The sequence below is a fragment of the Cuculus canorus genome, chromosome 12 (genome assembly GCF_017976375.1).
Source record: "Cuculus canorus isolate bCucCan1 chromosome 12, bCucCan1.pri, whole genome shotgun sequence".
In the NCBI taxonomy this organism is placed as follows: domain Eukaryota; kingdom Metazoa; phylum Chordata; class Aves; order Cuculiformes; family Cuculidae; genus Cuculus; species Cuculus canorus.
This window is the reverse complement of record NC_071412.1, coordinates 14054190-14072773: the sequence shown is the minus strand read 5'-3', so window position 1 is coordinate 14072773 and position 18584 is coordinate 14054190. Positions and strand designations below refer to the sequence as shown.

The 18584-nt window shown below is 41.9% G+C and overlaps 2 protein-coding genes across 8 annotated transcripts in view; one reads left to right on the top strand and one right to left on the bottom strand.

Moving 5' to 3' along the window:
• Positions 1-4822: 4822 nt before the first annotated feature.
• Positions 4823-17293, bottom strand: LOC128853332 (uncharacterized). 5 transcript variants are annotated; one of them, XR_008451794.1, is made up of 4 exons: positions 16943-17293; positions 15224-15862; positions 14879-15081; positions 4823-13495 (listed from the first exon to the last, which is right to left on the bottom strand). XR_008451794.1 is itself a non-coding variant. In XM_054077103.1 (3 exons), exons 1-3 carry the CDS (start codon positions 17130-17132, stop codon positions 14750-14752), a joined length of 609 nt encoding a protein of 202 aa, XP_053933078.1. In that variant the 5' UTR covers positions 17133-17293; the 3' UTR covers positions 13505-14749. The 5 variants fall into 5 exon arrangements, 1 of the variants encoding a protein (XP_053933078.1); XR_008451792.1 differs by having other exon boundaries at positions 14879-15862; XR_008451795.1 differs by having other exon boundaries at positions 14910-15862.
• DENND4A (DENN domain containing 4A) overlaps positions 16035-18584 on the top strand; it is a 54905-nt gene continuing 52355 nt past the window's right edge. For 2 of the 3 annotated variants that reach the window (XM_054077100.1, XM_054077101.1), the window contains exon 1: positions 16036-16179. The gene's annotated coding sequence lies outside the window, so the exon portion shown is untranslated. Of the gene's footprint in view, positions 16180-18584 lie in introns of all 3 variants that reach the window. The other variant, XM_054077099.1, reaches the window with a different exon arrangement.

Here is an 18584-nt window from a genome sequence, read left to right as displayed (position 1 = left end):
TACCATGAGGTCAAGGTCTCTTTGCAGAATCCACCAGCTGGATTTGACATGAAAAAAAGAAGAACGTGAAAAACAGATGACCAGTATTTGGTGCTGGTCCAGCTTTTCTGGCTCTGAATTCCCTGCTCATACTGTGCAAAGCCCATCTCTTTGCAAAACTCAGGGAAAGGTTTGGGATTGAAAAACACAAGTCAGAATTGTCCTTGAATGGCTGTTGACCCAAATTCCCATTTCCCAGATGAAAGGAACCACAGCCTTCCCCAGGGCAGCAAGCAGGAAGGACAAAAGTGAAGCCCCAGAACCTACTCTGTTTTATCAGAGGAGAAATATTTCCTAAGGGGGAAATCCAATCAATACTTTGCAATTTTCTAACAATCCATGAATCATTGCAATTATGCAGAGATAATTCAAGCTTTCCAATCCAGCTGCTGAATTAGAGAAACACACACTCTCAGCAGTCACTCCTCCAGTTTGACATGTCAGTCATAAAATAACCCCTTCAAGTATAAAACCCATCCACTGAAATAAAACACCCCCCCCTTTTTGAAACTCTGGACCAAATTAAAGGGTCTACAATGTACAAGGAGTTCTATTTTTTTTTTTTTGAGGTAATTCTGTGCCAGAGGTAGAAGAAATGAAAATCCATGAAGTAGACAGGAATTTTTCTTTTGATTACTTATTTGAATTCCAGTATACGCTATATTCTTTTTCTAGTTCTACAGCTCTAAGAATAAAAGAATATATAAGAACGAATAGACTAAATCAAAAATATTTCCTATAAACTAACCTTTTCTTTTCTAACCTTGGAGGTGGTATAAGAAAGGATCTGAATCTGAATAGGGATCTATCCAAAGTGTAACCTCATCTTGGTTTTGCTGTTTTCTGAGTATCTCTGCAGCACTGATCAAAGAATGGGAAGGGAGCAGCTCCAGAAAAATTAACCATCTTCTGAAGTAATTTTTTTACTAGTTCAGTATTTTAGTCAGCAGAAAGGAAGGAAGATTTTCAGCACACTTTGGGAACAGGAATCGAATGCCACAGATTCAATGACTTGGTGTTTCTCGTGATGACTCTCAAAATTAAGTCATCAGTTTCCTGCATCCATTTTGGACTCGACACACATCTTGTCTGTGTCTGCTGTCTCCAGAGACATATTAGCAAGATAATACTGACAGCTCCAGGACAATGAGATATAATTTCTGAGACATGGCTCAAAATTTCTTCTTCTTACTAGACACTGTCATAGGGCTTTATTTCCTATGTAAGGTCAAAATCTGCTTGAGGTTGGTGTCGCTACCAGACAAATACAATGTCAACGACAGCAGAGCAAGTTATCACACATCCAATCATCTTCTAATTTGGATTCAAAAGATCCGCTCTGGGTAATGAAGGCAGTTTGACTTCTGTGGCAAATTCATTCCCTACTGAAACTACCAACAGAGCTGTCTGGTTGTGCTCAGCGTGGTGATGCTTGTTGTGAAGCTGTACAATTATCTGGGGAGCCAGGCTGAGACTATAAAATTTTGCTCACTAAGATCATTAGAGAGCTGTCAAATGGAACAACTGGGATGGCTTTGATCTGGCAGAATACCCTCCCTCCTGTTCCCAGACCTTGGGAACCATCCAGTTCCCCATAATTATTTTTTTTCCAAGTCATTCAAACAATGCTCATTGGGTTTTTATAGGCTGCAATAACTTCTTCAGGCAAACTGGAGGCTGTAACAGCTATAACAAGATTAATTTATTAAACAGAAACTCTGATATTTCAATGATTCCTCTATAAATATGTTCATAGTTGGTTTTGCCAAGAAAATGACAAAAAGTTGCTCATCATCCCAAAGATATTCCCTATAAATCCACTAGGTGTCCTACTGTTTTCAAGCAATTGGACTCAAGGTTTGTTCGGGGTTTTTCCCTAGTTTCGCCAATGAGGAATTAGTTGGAGTCTTTAGTGGAATTAGGTCTGGGTTTGCAGGTTGAATTGCTCACAGTGGCAGCTCTTTGGGCAAATGCCACTAATGTTTCCCACAGAGATTGACTCAAGGTTAGAGACTGGAAGAGAAAAAGGAAAAGAAGCTGCCTTCCTCTCTTGGGAAAGCTAAACAAGATCCATCAAAGCCAAATCCTTTTCTCAGTCAACCTTGGGCATCTATTTATAGGAATGCTAAAGTGAGCCCAATGCTGACCTCAAAGGTGGTGGCGACACGCGTTACCTTTCATTAAAGCCACTCTACACAGGCTGCAATTCTGACATTCCTGGTCACTGCTTCAGTTCCTGATGGGTGTCCTGCTGCCTGCCAGCACTCGTGCCTGTCTGCAAAGGCCAGCATAGCACCCGCTTGCAAGGTGTTCTGTCACTCCAAGCACAGAGGGCATTTCAAACACGTACTAAGAAAAGCAGGCTGGGAAATATCCAAAGGACAATTTTCTCATCACAGAAAGTACTTGGGGTAGAGTGTGGCCATCGGAAAGTGGCCAGCTGCTTGGCTGTTCCTTCATTGCACAACCCAGAGCAACCATATCAAGTCGTGCTATTTGGGAGATCCCTCAGGCACCTTGGGGTCTGTTATTTACATTGAGTCCCAGCATGGCAGGCTAGACTTCTCTGAAATGGTCATCTCCTAGGTATCTAAAAAGTATCTTTCATTATTCCAATGTCTTTCAGTGCTCAGAAATAAGTATTTGCAATACATCAGCAAGGGACGGCTACAGGGTGATTTTTATGGTCTTGCCACTGAAGCACAAATCACATTCTGTATAAACTCAATAGTCTTACCCTCTGCTGAGCGGTGATTGTTGCATTTGTAAACTCCCCTCTCGTTTGCTCTAGTATCACAGGGGTACCACGTCTTGAATTTATCCCAGATCTATGTGAGGCAAGTGAGGATAAAAGCAGGTTTTGTTTTCCATTTAAAAAATGCTAGAGGCAACGATTCTCTCAAAGAATGAGGTTGTCTCATTTTCATTATGTGCTTTGTGGCCAAAAGAACTGCCCACAGCTATTGGCTCTGCAAATGGGCACTGGGCAAGGTGTCAGCACTAGCTTAATCACAAGCTGTATGGCGAAATCAGAGGGGGAACAAGAGCCTCCTGTCCTTGGCCCATCAGGATTCCTTGCCATCAGGCATCGCGCATCACGGGAAGTGCCTAGCATCTGTCCTGTGCCATGTGTTACTGCACTGCCTCTCTTGCTTGCTATTTCTGTTGAAGGTATGACAGTCATTTTCCTGACAACCTGCAAGAAAAGATACTCCAAAACCAATCTTCCAGCCGTATGTATATATAGATACCTGCTGTAGTACCATCCATATGCAGTGTGCACCATATGTTAACTGTGAGAGTTTAACCTGGTCCAGCGCATGTGCTTGCTGTTATACATAACAAATACCTCAAGCCTTGCCATGATTCAGTGCATTATGCATCAGAGCCATATGGTCCCGTAGCTTAAGAAGCAAACTGAAAATCTGATAAAAGCACCAACAGTCACAATGAGAGAGCCTAAAGAGATGTGTTGATATTCCAAGCAGGAGTCTCCTTCCATGACAGCTAATCTCATCACCCACTGCCTCTTTCTTGGCAGCTGCTGTCAGACAGGTTGCACTCTCAGGTCTGTGAGCACACACACCTTTGGGATGCTACAAATGCATTTTGTGTGCTTGAGCAAACCTTCTGGGACAAGATTTTTCTCGATAGCCATCTGTGACCTGAGCAAGATGCGCTGGGTGTTTGGAGCACAGCACTTTTATAGAGCTCACATCGATCAAGAATTCTGGCTGGGTTAAAACGCACTCTCGATTATGATTAGTCACTAATACTGCCTCACTGCTCTGCAGAATTACTGCTTATGGCTTTGATAGACTGAAAGGAAGTCCATCTCAGCTTGCCTAGATGTTCTCAGCCCTGGAGTGGAGATGTGTTTTCAAAGGACTGAAGGATCAGGGAAGCGACAAGACACTCAGTGCAGTGGACAGGGTAGGGTTTGGGATGGCTTTGATTTGGCCAAGAGTTTGTGTATAACTTCGCCAGGATATCAGGTTACTAAAACTAGCTTAGTTACATTTGGGAACCAGACCTGGCTTCCCCCATTCCGACCCTGGCTTCTGATGTTTGGAGGTCACAGGGAAGGCAGGCAGACAGAAGATGTCTATTTTAGTACTGTTCTGCAGGGAATGCACATGCTTCAGACAGGTACACATTTGTTTCCTTTGACATCAAATTAATGGGAATTGATGTATAGATTCTGCAGTTCCCCTAAAAATTGCTTCAAGTTTTGGCCTGTTTCCAAGCTGGTTGGATGCAATGTGCACACAGTTCAAGACAGACATTTCATTATTCTAATATGAATACGGCTTAAAAAAATCAGTTCCCTGTGAAACCCAGAATGTAAAAGCATTATGATCATGCAAATAGTGCAGCCATTCCTGCTTTACGTAGTCTATTTTCATGCCCGGATACTCCTTTTGTCTTAATACTGCTGAGCCCCTCCAAAGTACAGAATTATTAAGATACAAATTAATTATTTTTCATCTTGTTTTTTCTTACCTTTTGAGAGTATACCACCTCATATTCTGTATTTGTAGACTGTCAGAACATTTCTATTCCAGGTAAGATTCTGGTCCTAGAAAGAAAAAGCCTCTTGTATTAGAGATGGAGTAGGAGTCTTCTGTTTTCTTGCTTTGATCATCGTGTCTCTGCTTTCATGATCTCACAAGGCAAGTTATTTGATGTTTCTTTATTTTGAGTGTCAGCATGGATCCTGCAAATGTTTGAAGTCATCTTTGTATTTCATTTATTTTCTGGCAAAACAGCATCCATCTGCAGTTTAAGAATAGAACCTATTAAGTCTGCATACAACAACAAAGCACGGAACATGGAAATTCTGGGCAAAATTATCTTCTCAGTTACCCTTACATAATTCTGGAGTAGTGTCTTCATCTTTCTTGTTGATACTCTGAAACCCATTTTCATTTCCTTGTGTCAGACCCAAAGGATCTACCATATATGGATAAATCTGTTTTCATTACAACTGTTCTAATTTCCAAGGCAAAGTTACAATCTCCAAGGAAGTACATAAAGATGTATTTACAGTACATGGGCCTCAATATTCCAATAAATAGGCTGCTGTCAGTTGTTCTCTTTTAGTATTTCTCTATGCAAATAAAAATACGATGTAGAGAACTGCTGAACTACCTGGAGCAGAGATTGCTTCCACGTACACAAGCAGAGAACCTGCACTATACAGCTGAGCTCATTTTCAAAACATGTTCAGTAGCTCTTTCTTGAACCAAGGAAACAGTTTGCTCTGAATTGTTTGGTATTTGTTTTGTATAAGAGTTCTTTGGCTGTCCATGCTGTAGAAGTGCTGTTATGCTACAAGAAGACAGACTGCCCGGGCTGGAAGCCCCAGCCCCGATTCAGGGAAGCACATGGTTTCCTTACAATGATTATGATGAATATAATTGCTATTCAGTGTATAGTGTAATTGTTTTTCGTGTTTAAAACAGAGCCATTTTGGAAAGGATAACAGAACATTAGAAAAAAATAACTGTAAAGTAGGAAGTGGTTGACCTTCAGGAGGTAACTCCATCTGCAGTGTCTGCTAGCCAGCGTTTCTAGTGATCAGAAAATAGAAATTAAAAAATGCTAGTATCCCAATACTCCCTTAGAAAATAATGTACCTCCTTTTCTGTAGGTATAGCATTTTACATCTCCTGTTGAACAGCTGCCAGTGTCAAAGGCCAAGCAAGCAGTACGTGGAATGCAGAGCCTGAAGTTTTTCAGCAGTCGCTGAAGGCAAAACTAGCTAAAGCTGTAGCAGATGTTCGCTTGCTTCCTGTCTGCTTATCAGCCCTGCAAAGACACTTCATTTTTGTACTTGTTATGCGAAGTGTAACTATGGAGATCTAATACAAGCTGTGCAAGAGTGATATGGCGAATAGTTCTTTACGTATTTTGTTATGAACGATCAAGAAAAATATTATGGTTTCTAAGAACGCCCTCAAATTTTTCCATATGTACATTAGTTGTTCCCCTTGCGTGACAGGAAAATGACAGCATACAAAATTATTTAATAAATACTGCATTACTGCAGCTCTATAAAGATTAAATTATATATCATTAATGAATTGCTGCTCACTGACACTTCATAGGATCCTTTCCAGTTCAATCTACCCTTTCAATTGGGACGGTTGTCAGAGAGGAGTTCCTGCTGGCTTTAGGTTAAAAAAATAAGTGAATTAGCATCTGCTGGGTTACATTTGTGTGGTGAAATTCTTCACCAACTTCTCATCCCTTTGTACAATGTACAGAGTGAAGACCTTTAGCCTCAGCATGTTCACAATTCAGATGTTGTCTCTAGTACACCAGGGGATAAGGAGTGGTATATCCCAACCCACTGTATGCTCCAAGGCCTTGAGCCTGCTATGGAAGAGAGTTCTTAACTGTCATTTTAAAAATCATTTACACTAAATACTTCTTGTTGCACCTCAGCTGTTTTAATTCCTGTCTATATTTGTTATGTGCTCCTGTAAATGATAACTGAATATGAATGACTCTATGAAAGCGTTAAAATAGTATTCAATTTTAGGACTTTGAGCTGCTTTAATGAGGCTGATTTTTACCCTCACGTATTTAAATTGATATGCAATCTCAGTACAGGCAAGACTCACAGCAATGAAGTTTATTGTTTAATAGACAGGAATTCTTTTTCTTCTATGAAATAGAAGAAATAAAGGAGCTTACTTCATATAAATCCTAGCACTGACGCTTTTGCTTTAAGTTTTTAACAGTAACAGAAAAGGACACTTTTAGAATGGTTCCTCTGTTGAAACTGGAAACCAAAAGTGATGGCTCTGTCCTATTACTGGTAGACATGGCTATGGATATTCCTATGGAAAAGGTTTCAGAGCAACAGTGGCTCTGCTGATGTTTGCCACATTTCATCTAACAGCTATCAAGGAAAAAGAGCATTAGGTAACCATTGTCCTTCTACAGATTATAATCTGTTGTATTACAACATCAGGGCCCATGTCCTTGAGGTAAATGGAGCACTTGGCGATGACTGATTCTTTTGAGAAAATTAGCTACCATATGAAAGCTGTAGACCTAAAATTCAGTCACCTCCCTTTCCCCAAAGGCAAGCAATGACGAGGCAATGCATGAGCAAAAGTGAAAAGGTGTTGAAAATGAAGGTATGAGGGTCTTCATGCAAAGGACAGATCTGCAGGAAAAAGATGGATCTGATGAATGCAGTGATGGAAATTGCCTGAAGCACCTGGGAGAACACCACAAGAAGCACAAAGCTGGAAGAGGAAAAGTGGGAAAAGGGACACAGGGATTAAATGAGTCTGAGTTGGGAATGTGGAGGAGGTAAGCACAAGTCTTTGGGCAAATTCCTGGAAGAGATGCAGTAAAGATATTAAAAAGCAACATGTTGGTACTATGGGTGGGTAAGGGATTTTTCAGTTAAGTATTTGCAAATAGAGGTCAGTATTTAGAGTTAGACTGCAAGGGGTAGCAGTAGGAAGTAGGATGGATGAAATTACTTATCAGGGCTTCATTGTAGTCAAATTAATTCAGTTTAAATAATTAATTCTCTTTTAAATTGGCTCCACTCTCCACACTGGACATTTGGAAAAGCTGCCATTCCCTGGCCTCCTGGCAAGTGCTTTTACATCTGTTTTCCATTGTTTCCTTCTTGAAAAAAAACCATGTCGCTAACAGGAACCATCAGCAGCATGGAACAAATTTGCTTGCCAAGGACATTTCCTCCAATGTCATTATTTATACTTGAAGTATTCATTTTGGTATTAAGAGTCAGACTGCGATTTTTAAAAATTGCCGCATATTAAGATAGTTTTGCACTGTTGTTATGAGTCAAATTCAAATGTGGTTCCATAAATTACTTCTATTGCATTAACATTCAGTCATACTTTTTCAAGGAGGTGAAAAGCAGTTTAATTAATCCAGAATTCTCTCTCTGAGCTCCTTACTGCTGCAGCAGAGGGCTTCCCCCAGGTATGAATCAGATCAGGTATATCCTTCTCCCTTTCCTGCTCTTAGCACATTGATTTTGAGACTTAATGGATGAGATTGAGTAGACCCATAGCATGATTAGGGGTATTTTGAGTTAAAGAAATAAATAGGCTTTGTATTTTACTCTCAAGTTGCTTTGGTTTGTGTTCATTCTCATCTCCTTTGTCAGCTGCAGGTTGTGGAACAGTTGCTAAGAAAGTTTTCATCTCTTCTAAACTTCCATGCTGAAATGGCAGTTCTATTAGGGTGAAGGAATACAAACCTAAGCTTGAGTTCTGACTGCATGAAGGTCTGTTGAGGTTAGGGGCTCCTTCGGGTAAGCTGGACCAAATCCTCAGAGAGCTCAGAAAAGGGCAGAAGCTTGACCTGACCTATATTCACTGTGACTCACCGGTGAGATTTAATATTGCTACTTTGTTTTGTTCCCTTTCCCAGCAGTTGCTTGCATTTTAATTAAGTATATTCTTACCTAACCAAATCTATAGATAACTAGGACCTAATAGAATAAGGCCAGTATTTGTAATAGTATAAGGGAACATTCCAAAGCAGTTACAGAAGAAAAGAATTTCAGATAATTAGGAGAGGAGTTAGGCAGTGATATAGATTTTAAAAGTACCAAAGATAAAATAACACATAATAAAAATATTGATATTGAGATTAAATCCTTATGACTCAGTACTTGAGCCAACCTCAGTTCTCCAGGAATTAGTTAGAAAATGGTCCGAACAAGGTAGATTGTGGTGGCACCTTGCTCTGGTGGGCTTGCACTTACATTTCAAAGAAGTATCTTACACTAAAAAAAAAGGTAGACACAGCTCTGACTTAACACAGCAACTACAATATAGTCTGGAAAATGTTCTGTAGATTTTTTAAAGTTGGTGGGTTCGTTGCTACCTAGATAAAATTCCAATAATGAATGCTCTGGATCTTGAATGGCAAAAGCACTGACAACGAGGCCACAAATACATTCTTTTAGTCAACGAGGACATATTTTTAGCTACCTGTGACTCTCTAGCTAATAGCTGAGGAGTGATGAATCTAGCTTGCAAACAGAAACATGGAAGTGCCACATTTTTCCTTCTATTTTCTTTTCTGCATAATGTGATATCTGAGTAGGTGAAACATCTTGAAAGCATTGAAAGTACTGTAAGTGTTGAAAGTATTTTGAAAGATAGAAGTATCTGGAAAAGCATTTTGAAATGCTGTGGAGTTGCAGAAAAGCAGTTGAGCTGTGTTATGAAAACATCAGCTATAATCTGGGTCAGATTTTCAGTGCAGATGTGTCAGATGCCTTTTCTTGGAAAGCCTCAGTTAGTGAGAAGAGTGATCCAATGTTTTCTCACCGTACAAAATAACTGTTCTGTTCGGTGATATCATGTGGATGACACACTGCTTGTATTTCCAAAGCAGTGTCCTGTTTCAGCTTGTTCGGAAGCAGAGAATTTTCTCTCTGAACAGTTTCAAACAGGGTGTTGAGCCAATCTCTTTGGTATTTCTTGACAGATCTCAATCTGACTTCTCAGTTTTCTGAACTTTAATAACCTGGTTCTATTTCCAGATAATGACTGTTTATGTTAATTAAATGCTTCATAAATAAATATGGAAATTATTCTATAATACTAATTACAGGCTTTATGGTTCAAATACTTAATATATGAAAGACAAATGGTGATATGGATTGTCTTTGAGTTAATTGATTTAGTTATTTTACTGGTTTTCTTTATTTTAGCCTGAGTAACGTATGTTGGACAGCGTTTCCTGAACTAAACCAGACTACGTTGTGTGCCTGGATATATCAAAGTATATCAAAAGACAATAAAAATCAAAATGCATCATACAGTGGTAGCAATAAATGGAAACCCAGATTTCAGAATGTTTTCTTCTAAGAGTCAAATAAATCAGTTTTACTTGGAGAATCTTAGCTTCAGTGTTGTTAGCCATTTACTCAAAAATTAGATAGTTTTAAATAAAATATAATCCTTTGCACTTCTATTACTGCTTCTCTGGAGAATTTCAGTAGTGTTCTACAAACATTAATTAAGACTGACAGTACTCCTGAGAAGTGGTTAAGTGACAGATATACTTCACTTAACCCATCACAATATAAGTGCTCTCTAGAAGAAGATACAAAAACTTTAAACAGCAGGACTGTGCAAGAGTTTAGAGTCTGAACTAAGCATCTCAGCCAGATAAAACTGTAGGGAATGCTCAGACATGTGGAATGCAATTACCTGCCCTAAGCGTGACTGGAGTATAAATAAAAGTGCAAAAACTAAGAAACTGAGATTTCTAGTGAACGAAAGTAGTTTTGTATCTGATATGACAGAAGACACCCACAACACCACAGTGTCACATGGCATGACTCTGGATGATGAACTGAACTGATCCACAGATAAGACTGCTATCTGCAGAAATCACCTCCAGATGGGCCAAAGAGCCTGAGTGCAAATCAAACCTTTAATGCTGAAACATGAACAGTAGTGATAGCAGTTAAGTTTCATCCCCGAGGGTACAGGGGCTGCTGAAAATAGCAACAAAACAGCGCTATCAGTGCGTACATTTACAGCCCAAGATTGCTATTTTTGCCAGTGAATCTGCATGCATAATTTCCTTCCTGATATTACTCCACATAGAGAAGCTTTTGTTTTCTTGCTTTACTGATGAAAGCAATACTTCAAACAGGTTAGCGCTGGAACAGACAACAGGTTGGTTTTGGTACGTGCATTAGGACTAGGACCATCCTCAAGCAACTCTCCTACTCTCTCATTCTCCAAAATCTGCTGCAAATATTTATTTTGGAGCTTCCAGTGTCTACAGGAAGAGCCATTTCAGAAATATGCTTCAGCTGTACATATTTATTTGCCTACTAATAACAAGAGAAGAAGTATGGCACCACTTGCATGATACCCCTGCCCACAGCAACACAGCAAAGCGCAATGGCAACCATTTTCTCGCTGATTAATGCCAGCGGCCATCCAGCAGGTCTCTTACCATTCAATATTTGATAGCTGCTGCAACGCGTTGTGAATAGTGCTAGCGTTTGCTGAGGGAAACTTTATGATGCACAGTCTAAATTCACCAATGCACACTCTGAAATCCTGGAGAAGCAAATCAGCACTGAAAAGTGAAATGCTAATGAGCTTGCATCAGATTTTTATTTATAGAAATGACTTGGAAACATTTGGGTTTCCTCTTTGGATACATTTTCTTTCCTTTTTGTTTCCCAGCATTTCTGTGCTTTTGGAACTACAAACTCTCACATAAATATTGGCAATAAATCCTTGCTGAGAAAGTCTACCTGCTGGAGAAAAATCTGCTCATTTTATCCAAGCGAAATGCCTAGATTCTTCAATTAGGCTTTATCCTTACTCATACAACAACCTTATTTGCATTTTGTGAATTGTAATTCATGACATACATGACTCTTGACACCTAATGAACCACCTGCAGTGCATCTCCTGGGGTCAGTGGCCTTTGGATCAGACCCGGTGTTCACTTAATTTCCCCTTATTTTTAGCTGCTTCAGTAAGTTCTTTATCTAGAGAAGGGTCTGAAACTTTTTTTTTTTTTTTGCATTATTGCATGATATTCTATTGCCTCTTTCATAATTTATAACCAGTAGTTCTCTAGGAGTACAAAAAGCTTTTCAGAAATGCTATACTTGAAGCAGTAAAAGGAAGGGTATCTGCTCTGTTGTACTGCTGCACCATAATATTTAAATACTTTATTATTTCATAATCTGTCCTAGAACTTAATAATTCGAAGCAGGGATGGTGTCTTTATGCCAAAAGGGATAAGTTCCAGATCTTCAAATATGCATACATTAAAAAGAAACCATGACAAAGTTCCTCCTTTTCCAATGTGATTCCAGCTTGCCAAAGGCTCCATTTCATTGTTTAATCTTCCGGATGCAGATCCATTACTGTACCGTAAAGTGGGCTACTGGACAGGGTAAGGCAATTCATCCTCTGGAATGCAGAGTGTTGTTTTGCCAGCTACATGGTTTTTAATTACCCATTATCATTACCTTTATAGTTATTTTTACCAAGGTTACAGATATGCCATGTCTCTCTGAAAGATGTTCCATTGGGTTCTCCTGGAGACTCATTCTTCCCCCTTGCAGATGTAAATGAACAGTGCACATAGAACAGCCAAGAGAGTTCAAAAGGAATAAAACTGCTAAGTGAACAGATCAAGCTCCAAACTGCATCCTTAAGAAACTGAAATAGTTTTGCCTGTGGAAGACAGGCTCTGCCAGGAAGCGATGTGATTAGTAATAGCTGCTTTGTTTACTTGTTTGTTTGTTTGTTTTTAAGCACTGCTGAAGCTTCATGAATGATAAATAGTCAACCTTCACAATCCTGGGACAAAGTCTGTTAAAACCATGTACTGGGATAGGGAAGTTCTCCACTCCATTCCTGGCTCTGTCACTGACCATCTGCCACTTGTCCTCTGCCTTGCTTGAGTTTACTCGTGTAAAATGCACTTAAAATAAGCTAAACCATACTTTGAAAATTACTTTAGTGCCACAAGCTAGAAATGTGGGGTTGCAATATGGAAAAAAATGGTTCTGTGGTTGTGACTCCATTGAAAACCTGCACATCTCCCTGGCCGCTCTCCTGGGGAAGCTATATCTGGTTGCCAGCGCTCCACCCTGCACTCGAGCAGCAGCAGAATACCACAGCAAGTATGCATGATGCCTGCCCACCGGCAGTTGTTAACTTGTTTGGTTGACTTACTATGCACAACAAGAATCTGATCCAACACTAACTGTTATTAACAGGAGACTTCTGTTGACTTAACCATCTTGGGCTTGACCTCCATATGTGTGTAGAGAACACTGCTAGAGACTCCTAATGTCCCCATGAAGGGAAAAGCTTTGTTCAACTGACACACAGACACATTTCTGTGCAATGAGCCTGCAGCAGCTGGGCACACAGTATATCTGTCTCTGCCTGTACAGGAACACTATTCACTAATGCTGCTCTTTATTCAAAAATAAACACAGTACTATAGTCATTATTTTTCATAGACCCTTTTGCACATGAATTTAGACAAGCCTTAATGTGAAAGTTAGTGACAAGCTATACGGGAAAGTTCTGCAGCTAGATATGTCAGGAAAGGTGGCTTGATGGAGGTGGTGACAAGCTAATAATGAAATGAAACATTGCAATTAAATGTGCTGGTGGGGAGAAAGTGTGCCATGTCCAAGAGAGCAAGTGAGCAGCAGGCAGGTTGTGGAGAGAAAGCAGAGGAGGCTTGATGGAACAGGGTAGGAAGGAGGGGGAGATTTAGGAACAAGAAAGACAGGACAGAGATAAGCACTGTGGTAGCTATGATGGTAGCACTAGACAGAAACTATTTTGTTTGGTGTTTGATACAGGCCTTGCATGGTGAGATCCACGTCCCTGACTGTGATTTGCTGACAATGATGCCATATGTAATTAAATGCAGATAAGTCCTAGAAAGACAGAAATGGTAGAGGTAAATAAATCAGTTGGCCTATAAATTAACAGCAAACCAAAGATGTCTACATCAAGTTTTATCTGTGACATAAGCTCAGAAAACTGCCACAGAATGTTTAAGAATTGTTTCTCTAAATGAAAGTTTCCATTAGAAATAGTCAAGAAAATTTTCATAGTTATGAACTGAAACACTGCAAGATGAACTATTCATATATCAGTGCAGAGATTTTGCCTCAGTTTACAGGCAGCTGAAACAATACTCTCAGAAGTAGGCACTGACCCATTAATCTTGAATGTTAATGCTGAATCCTAAAAAATCTGCCTACATAAAAAATGAGCAAGGGAAGAAAACACAGAGTAGCTTGCATATCAAAATTACTAACACAAGCCAGGTGATGGAAGTCATTATTGCTATTTATTTAAAAAATATTTCCAGGATTAAAATATACCAGAAACTGTGAAAGGATTTAGAAAAAAATTCTGCCAGCACACTAAATAATTTAAGGGCTCACTATAGAATGTAGACCAGCCTGCTGCAAAAAATACTGAGTTTCTGGGTTCTTGATCTCTCATTTACTCCACTGTACATCAATCACAGAGAGAGAAAATATCCTTACAGGTGTGGCTAAGAATGCATTTTATGTAGAAATACAAGGAATGGGCAATATTGTTCTTGTAGTCCCTTGCCTGGGACACATTCCTTAGTCAGTATGTTGCCTGCTGAGAAAAAAAGAGACGGACTCATCTCACAAATATCAAACCTGGCAGCACAAAGCTGTGTGTGCATGTGCAGGCTTGCACATGGGTGCTCCTGCTTGGGTACAGACCAGCTTGTGTCAGCAGCACTGTTTGCTACATGGGGGGTAGGAGGAACAGCATTCCTGCTATAAACAGTCACATTAACAAATTCATGCAGGGGAAAAAAAGTCTTATTTTGTACTTTTTGGTTTTACAGTCTCTATTTGGTCAAAGTTTTCAGAGGAAACCCAAGACAGTAGGTTTGAACATATGTAAGTGTTTACAGCCCAAATTCAGAACTTCATATGAGTTTTCTGTCTTTACAACGAGCCACAACTAAACCCTCAAGCCAAACGCCCAGAACTGAGGGAAGCTTGTACTCAAAGCCAAAACTGTGCAGCTGGAGCCTATCTCTAAACATTATTTTAAGTGTAGCACATGGGTGGAAGGTTTTGAAGTCCAGGGCTCTGGTACTGAGATGCAAGTGAAGCAGCAGTCCTGGGTCTAAGAATTTATGCCCAATTCAGAACTTGATGTGAATTTTCTGTTTTTACAATGAACAACATCCGAACCCTCAAGCCAAACATCCACAGCTGAGGGGAGCTTGAACTGAAAGCCAAAACTGTGCAGTTGGAGCTTACCCCTAAATGTCCCTTCAAGAAGAGGACATACGTGCAAGGTTTTGAAGCCCAGGGCTGCGGTGCCAACGGAGCAGTGTCAGTGTGAGAGGCAGGACTCCTCTTGCTGCGCTCAGCAACATCTCCCCACACTTCAAGAAGAGCACATAGGTGCAAGGCTTTGAAGGCCAGGGCTCTGGTTCTGAGGTGCAAGTGAAGCAGCAGTCCTGGGTATACGAAATTATGCCCAAATTCAGAATTTGATGTGACGCTTCTGTCTTTAAAAGAAACCACATCCAAATCCTGGAGCCAAACGGCCAGAACTGAGGGAAGCTGAACTCAAAGCCAAAACTGTGCAGTTGTGCTTACCCTTAAATGTGCCTTCAAGAAGAGCACATGGGTGCAAGGTTTTGAAGCCCAGGGCTCTGGTACTGATGTGCAAGTGAAGCAGTGATCCTGGAGATAAGAATTTACGTCCAAATTCAGAACTTGATGTGAATTTTCTGTCCTTACAATGAGCCATAACCAAACTCTCGAGCCAAATGCCCAGAACTGGAGGATGCTTGAACTCAAAACTCAAAATTGCACACTTGGAGCCTCTCTCTAAACGTCCCTTCAAGAGCAGCACATGGGTACAAGGTTTTGAAGCCCAGGGCAGCAGTGCCAGCAGAGCAGTGTCAGTGTGAGAGGCAGGACTCCTCTTGCTGCGCTCAGCAACATCTCCCCACGCTTCGCTCATCCCTTGGCCGCTCTCAGAGGATTGTTTTTGTCTCGGGTTCCTTTCGAGGCTTTGATGCAACACTCTGCTGCGGGTTACATCAGGCCTGCACTAAATCCCTCCTCGTTTCTCTTTCACTCTCCAGACACCCTGCACGTCCTCGGGGTGAGCTCAGACCCGGCATTTTGGGGCAGGAGATTAATTTCTGATTAAATTCGACGTGATGCGGGGGGAAAAGGGGGGGGGTGCCCCATTCCCACCTCGAGGTTCACAGTGGACGCCCCGCAGCTCTCCGAGGGGGAAGGAGGGACGCGAGGAGGGAAAGAAAGAGGAGAGGAGGGAAGGAGTGAGACACGACGGAGCCTCGACAGAGCCGCCCCTTCCCCGCCCGCCCCCCGCCCCGTGACAGCCAAGATGGCGTCGCCGGGAGGCGGCGCGGAGGGGAGGGGGGATCCTGCTTGAGACGCCCACACGGCGGGGGAGGCGGCCGGGGCGAGCCGGGCGCCGCCAGGATGAGATAAGGGGGCTCCCCCGATTCTTTTACCCCCTCCCCTTCCCCCCATCCCCAGCGCCGGGGGCTGGAGGCGCCGCCCGTTCCCCCGGCGAGGTGAGCGCTGCGGGGCGCGGGGGGGGAGGCCGCGGGCAGGGGGCGACTTTCCCCTTGGATTTCCCCCTTCGTTTTCCCCCTTCGTTCCCCTTTTCTCCATTGGTCCCGTCCCCCCCCCATTCCTCCCCTGCTTTTCCTCCTCATTTTTCCCCCTTTCCCCCCCATTTCCTCCCTTATTATTCCCCCCCCCCCGCCTTGTTGTTTCCCCCCTCCTTGGTTCCCCCCCTCCCTGATTTGTTTCCCCTTCTTGGTGTCCCGTCTCCCCGTTACCTTCCCCGTATCCCCCCGGCTTGCCTCTTTTCCTCCTTGTTCCTCCCTTCCCTGCCCAGTTTTTCGCCTTTTCTCCCCCCAGTTTTTCGCCTTTTCGTCCCTTTTCCCCCTTTCACCGCTCTTTCCCCCCCTTTTCCACCGTTCCCCTCCCTTGACCCCCCCATTTTCTCCCCCTTTCCCCCCCCGTTTCTCCTCCTTCCCTGCCCTTTCCACCCCGTTTTCCCCTCGTTTTCCCCCTCTTCCCTCCCATCCCCTTTCGCCCCTGTTTTTCCCGCTTTCCCCCTTCTTTCCCCTGCGGGCCAGCTCAGCCCAGCGCTCCCGAGGGCTCAGAGCTCCAGCCCCGCATCTCCCGAGGGCTGGGAGAGCTGCTTGGGGGGAATCCGGCCGAGGTGCGGGCTCCCCACCTTAAACACGGGCTGGGGTCAGCCATCCTGTGCCTGCCAGCTTCTACTGGGGCTTTCCCTTTGGCTCCACAGCCTGGGGCGCTGCTTACCTGGATTAATGCAACGAGGCTTGGACAGGATGGTAAAAATCAGCTCCTGACGTTGTAATCTTTGTTCCGTCGTGATGCCTGCATGTGGCATAAGTTGCTGCCTGGGTGATGGTGGTATCCAATAACTTCCTCGTGATGGTTCTTGTTCTGGAGTGATTTCAAACGGGCCGTGTTTAAAATCATCCTGCATCTGAGAATGTTGATTTGCTAAAAATGTGGTCTTGACTTGGCACTTAGTTCTGAAGTTTATTTTTTTTTTAATTAACTGAGCAGAATTGTGGTGTTCTGGACAGCTTTTTACTCCATTTCACAATTTTTTTTTCTGGAACTGTTGCTCAACTCAAGCTTTCTGTAAAGCGTATTACATTGCAGCACGTAATCTTTCACTTTCTGAATGATTAAACACAAATATTGAATCTTGGCAAGTATCTGTGATAGTTTAGGAAAACTAATTGAGTTAGTCTAGCCAAGGAAGGTCGAGGGGGAGTAAATGGATTATTTCTGGTTTGTGTGTCTAGCATGCAAGTCTGACTTTGTAGGAGCCTCCACTTTCTCTTTTCTTTTTAAAAAATTCATATATTGAGTGTATTGGTGAAATTTGATCTTGCTTTTAGAGTGTTGAGGAGTCTGTAAGCTCATTTAAAATGAATGTTAAAGTGGAACTGCATTTCTGGTAAATGAAGCTTAGTTTTCTAGGGGTAACTGTGACTTGGCACTGAAATTGTTTAATTATCAAAAATAGAGCATAGGAGTTCTTGTGGGTAGCTTTTGGGGAAGGGGAAAATTGCATGGAGCCTTAAAAACAGAACAAAAAAGGTTTAGCTTCTTTTACTGCCTTAAGAATTTGTGTGATATGCATTTTACTTGTTCCAGAAACATTAGGGTCCAGCTGGATGAGATACTTTCCTCAAGTTTATGAGAAGCTTCTGCTCCTTTGGAACAGTCCAGGCTTTACCCAATGGCCTCTTCTAAATAGTGAATTTACTAGAAACTAGCACAAATGATAAGGTCTGGTCTGCAAGCAGTAAGCCAAAAGGCGCTGTGACAATATTTTAAAATACAGGCTTACTTAGAAATATTTTCCATGGCAGAGGATTAGAACTGGATGATCTTAAGGTCCCTTCCAATCCAAACCATTCTGTGATTAAGGATATTCATATGCTTTAGCTGTCGTACTTTTTGTAGCAGTACAGTTGCAGGTCCATGTTTCTGGTGAACAGCATATTCTATATGCTTTGCTTGGATAGAACACCAGCTTAATGGACTTTCTATGTGCATTAAAAGCAATATTAGCAGTTTTGTAGTTAGATAGCCAGAGTTAATTATTAGTTAGTAAAAGCATAAATATTGACATAGCCTGGCACATACTATAGGGCTCAGGTGAGCGCAGCTGATTCAGGTCAGGCATTAGGAACAATGTAAATAACCTGGTCCTATTTAAGAGATGTGCCTGAAAGGGAAAGGAGAAGGCAGAATGCAGAGCCCAGCTGGTGCTCCAAAGAGAGTGAAGGTGTTTCAGGAACGTGTCCGATCCATACTGGCATTCTGTGTCACTCTCGTGAAGGAGTTGGGTGCACCGCTGTTCAGAAGCCAGTCTGGCAGTTTTTAATATGCAGGATTTATGTTGAAAGGTTTGTTCATT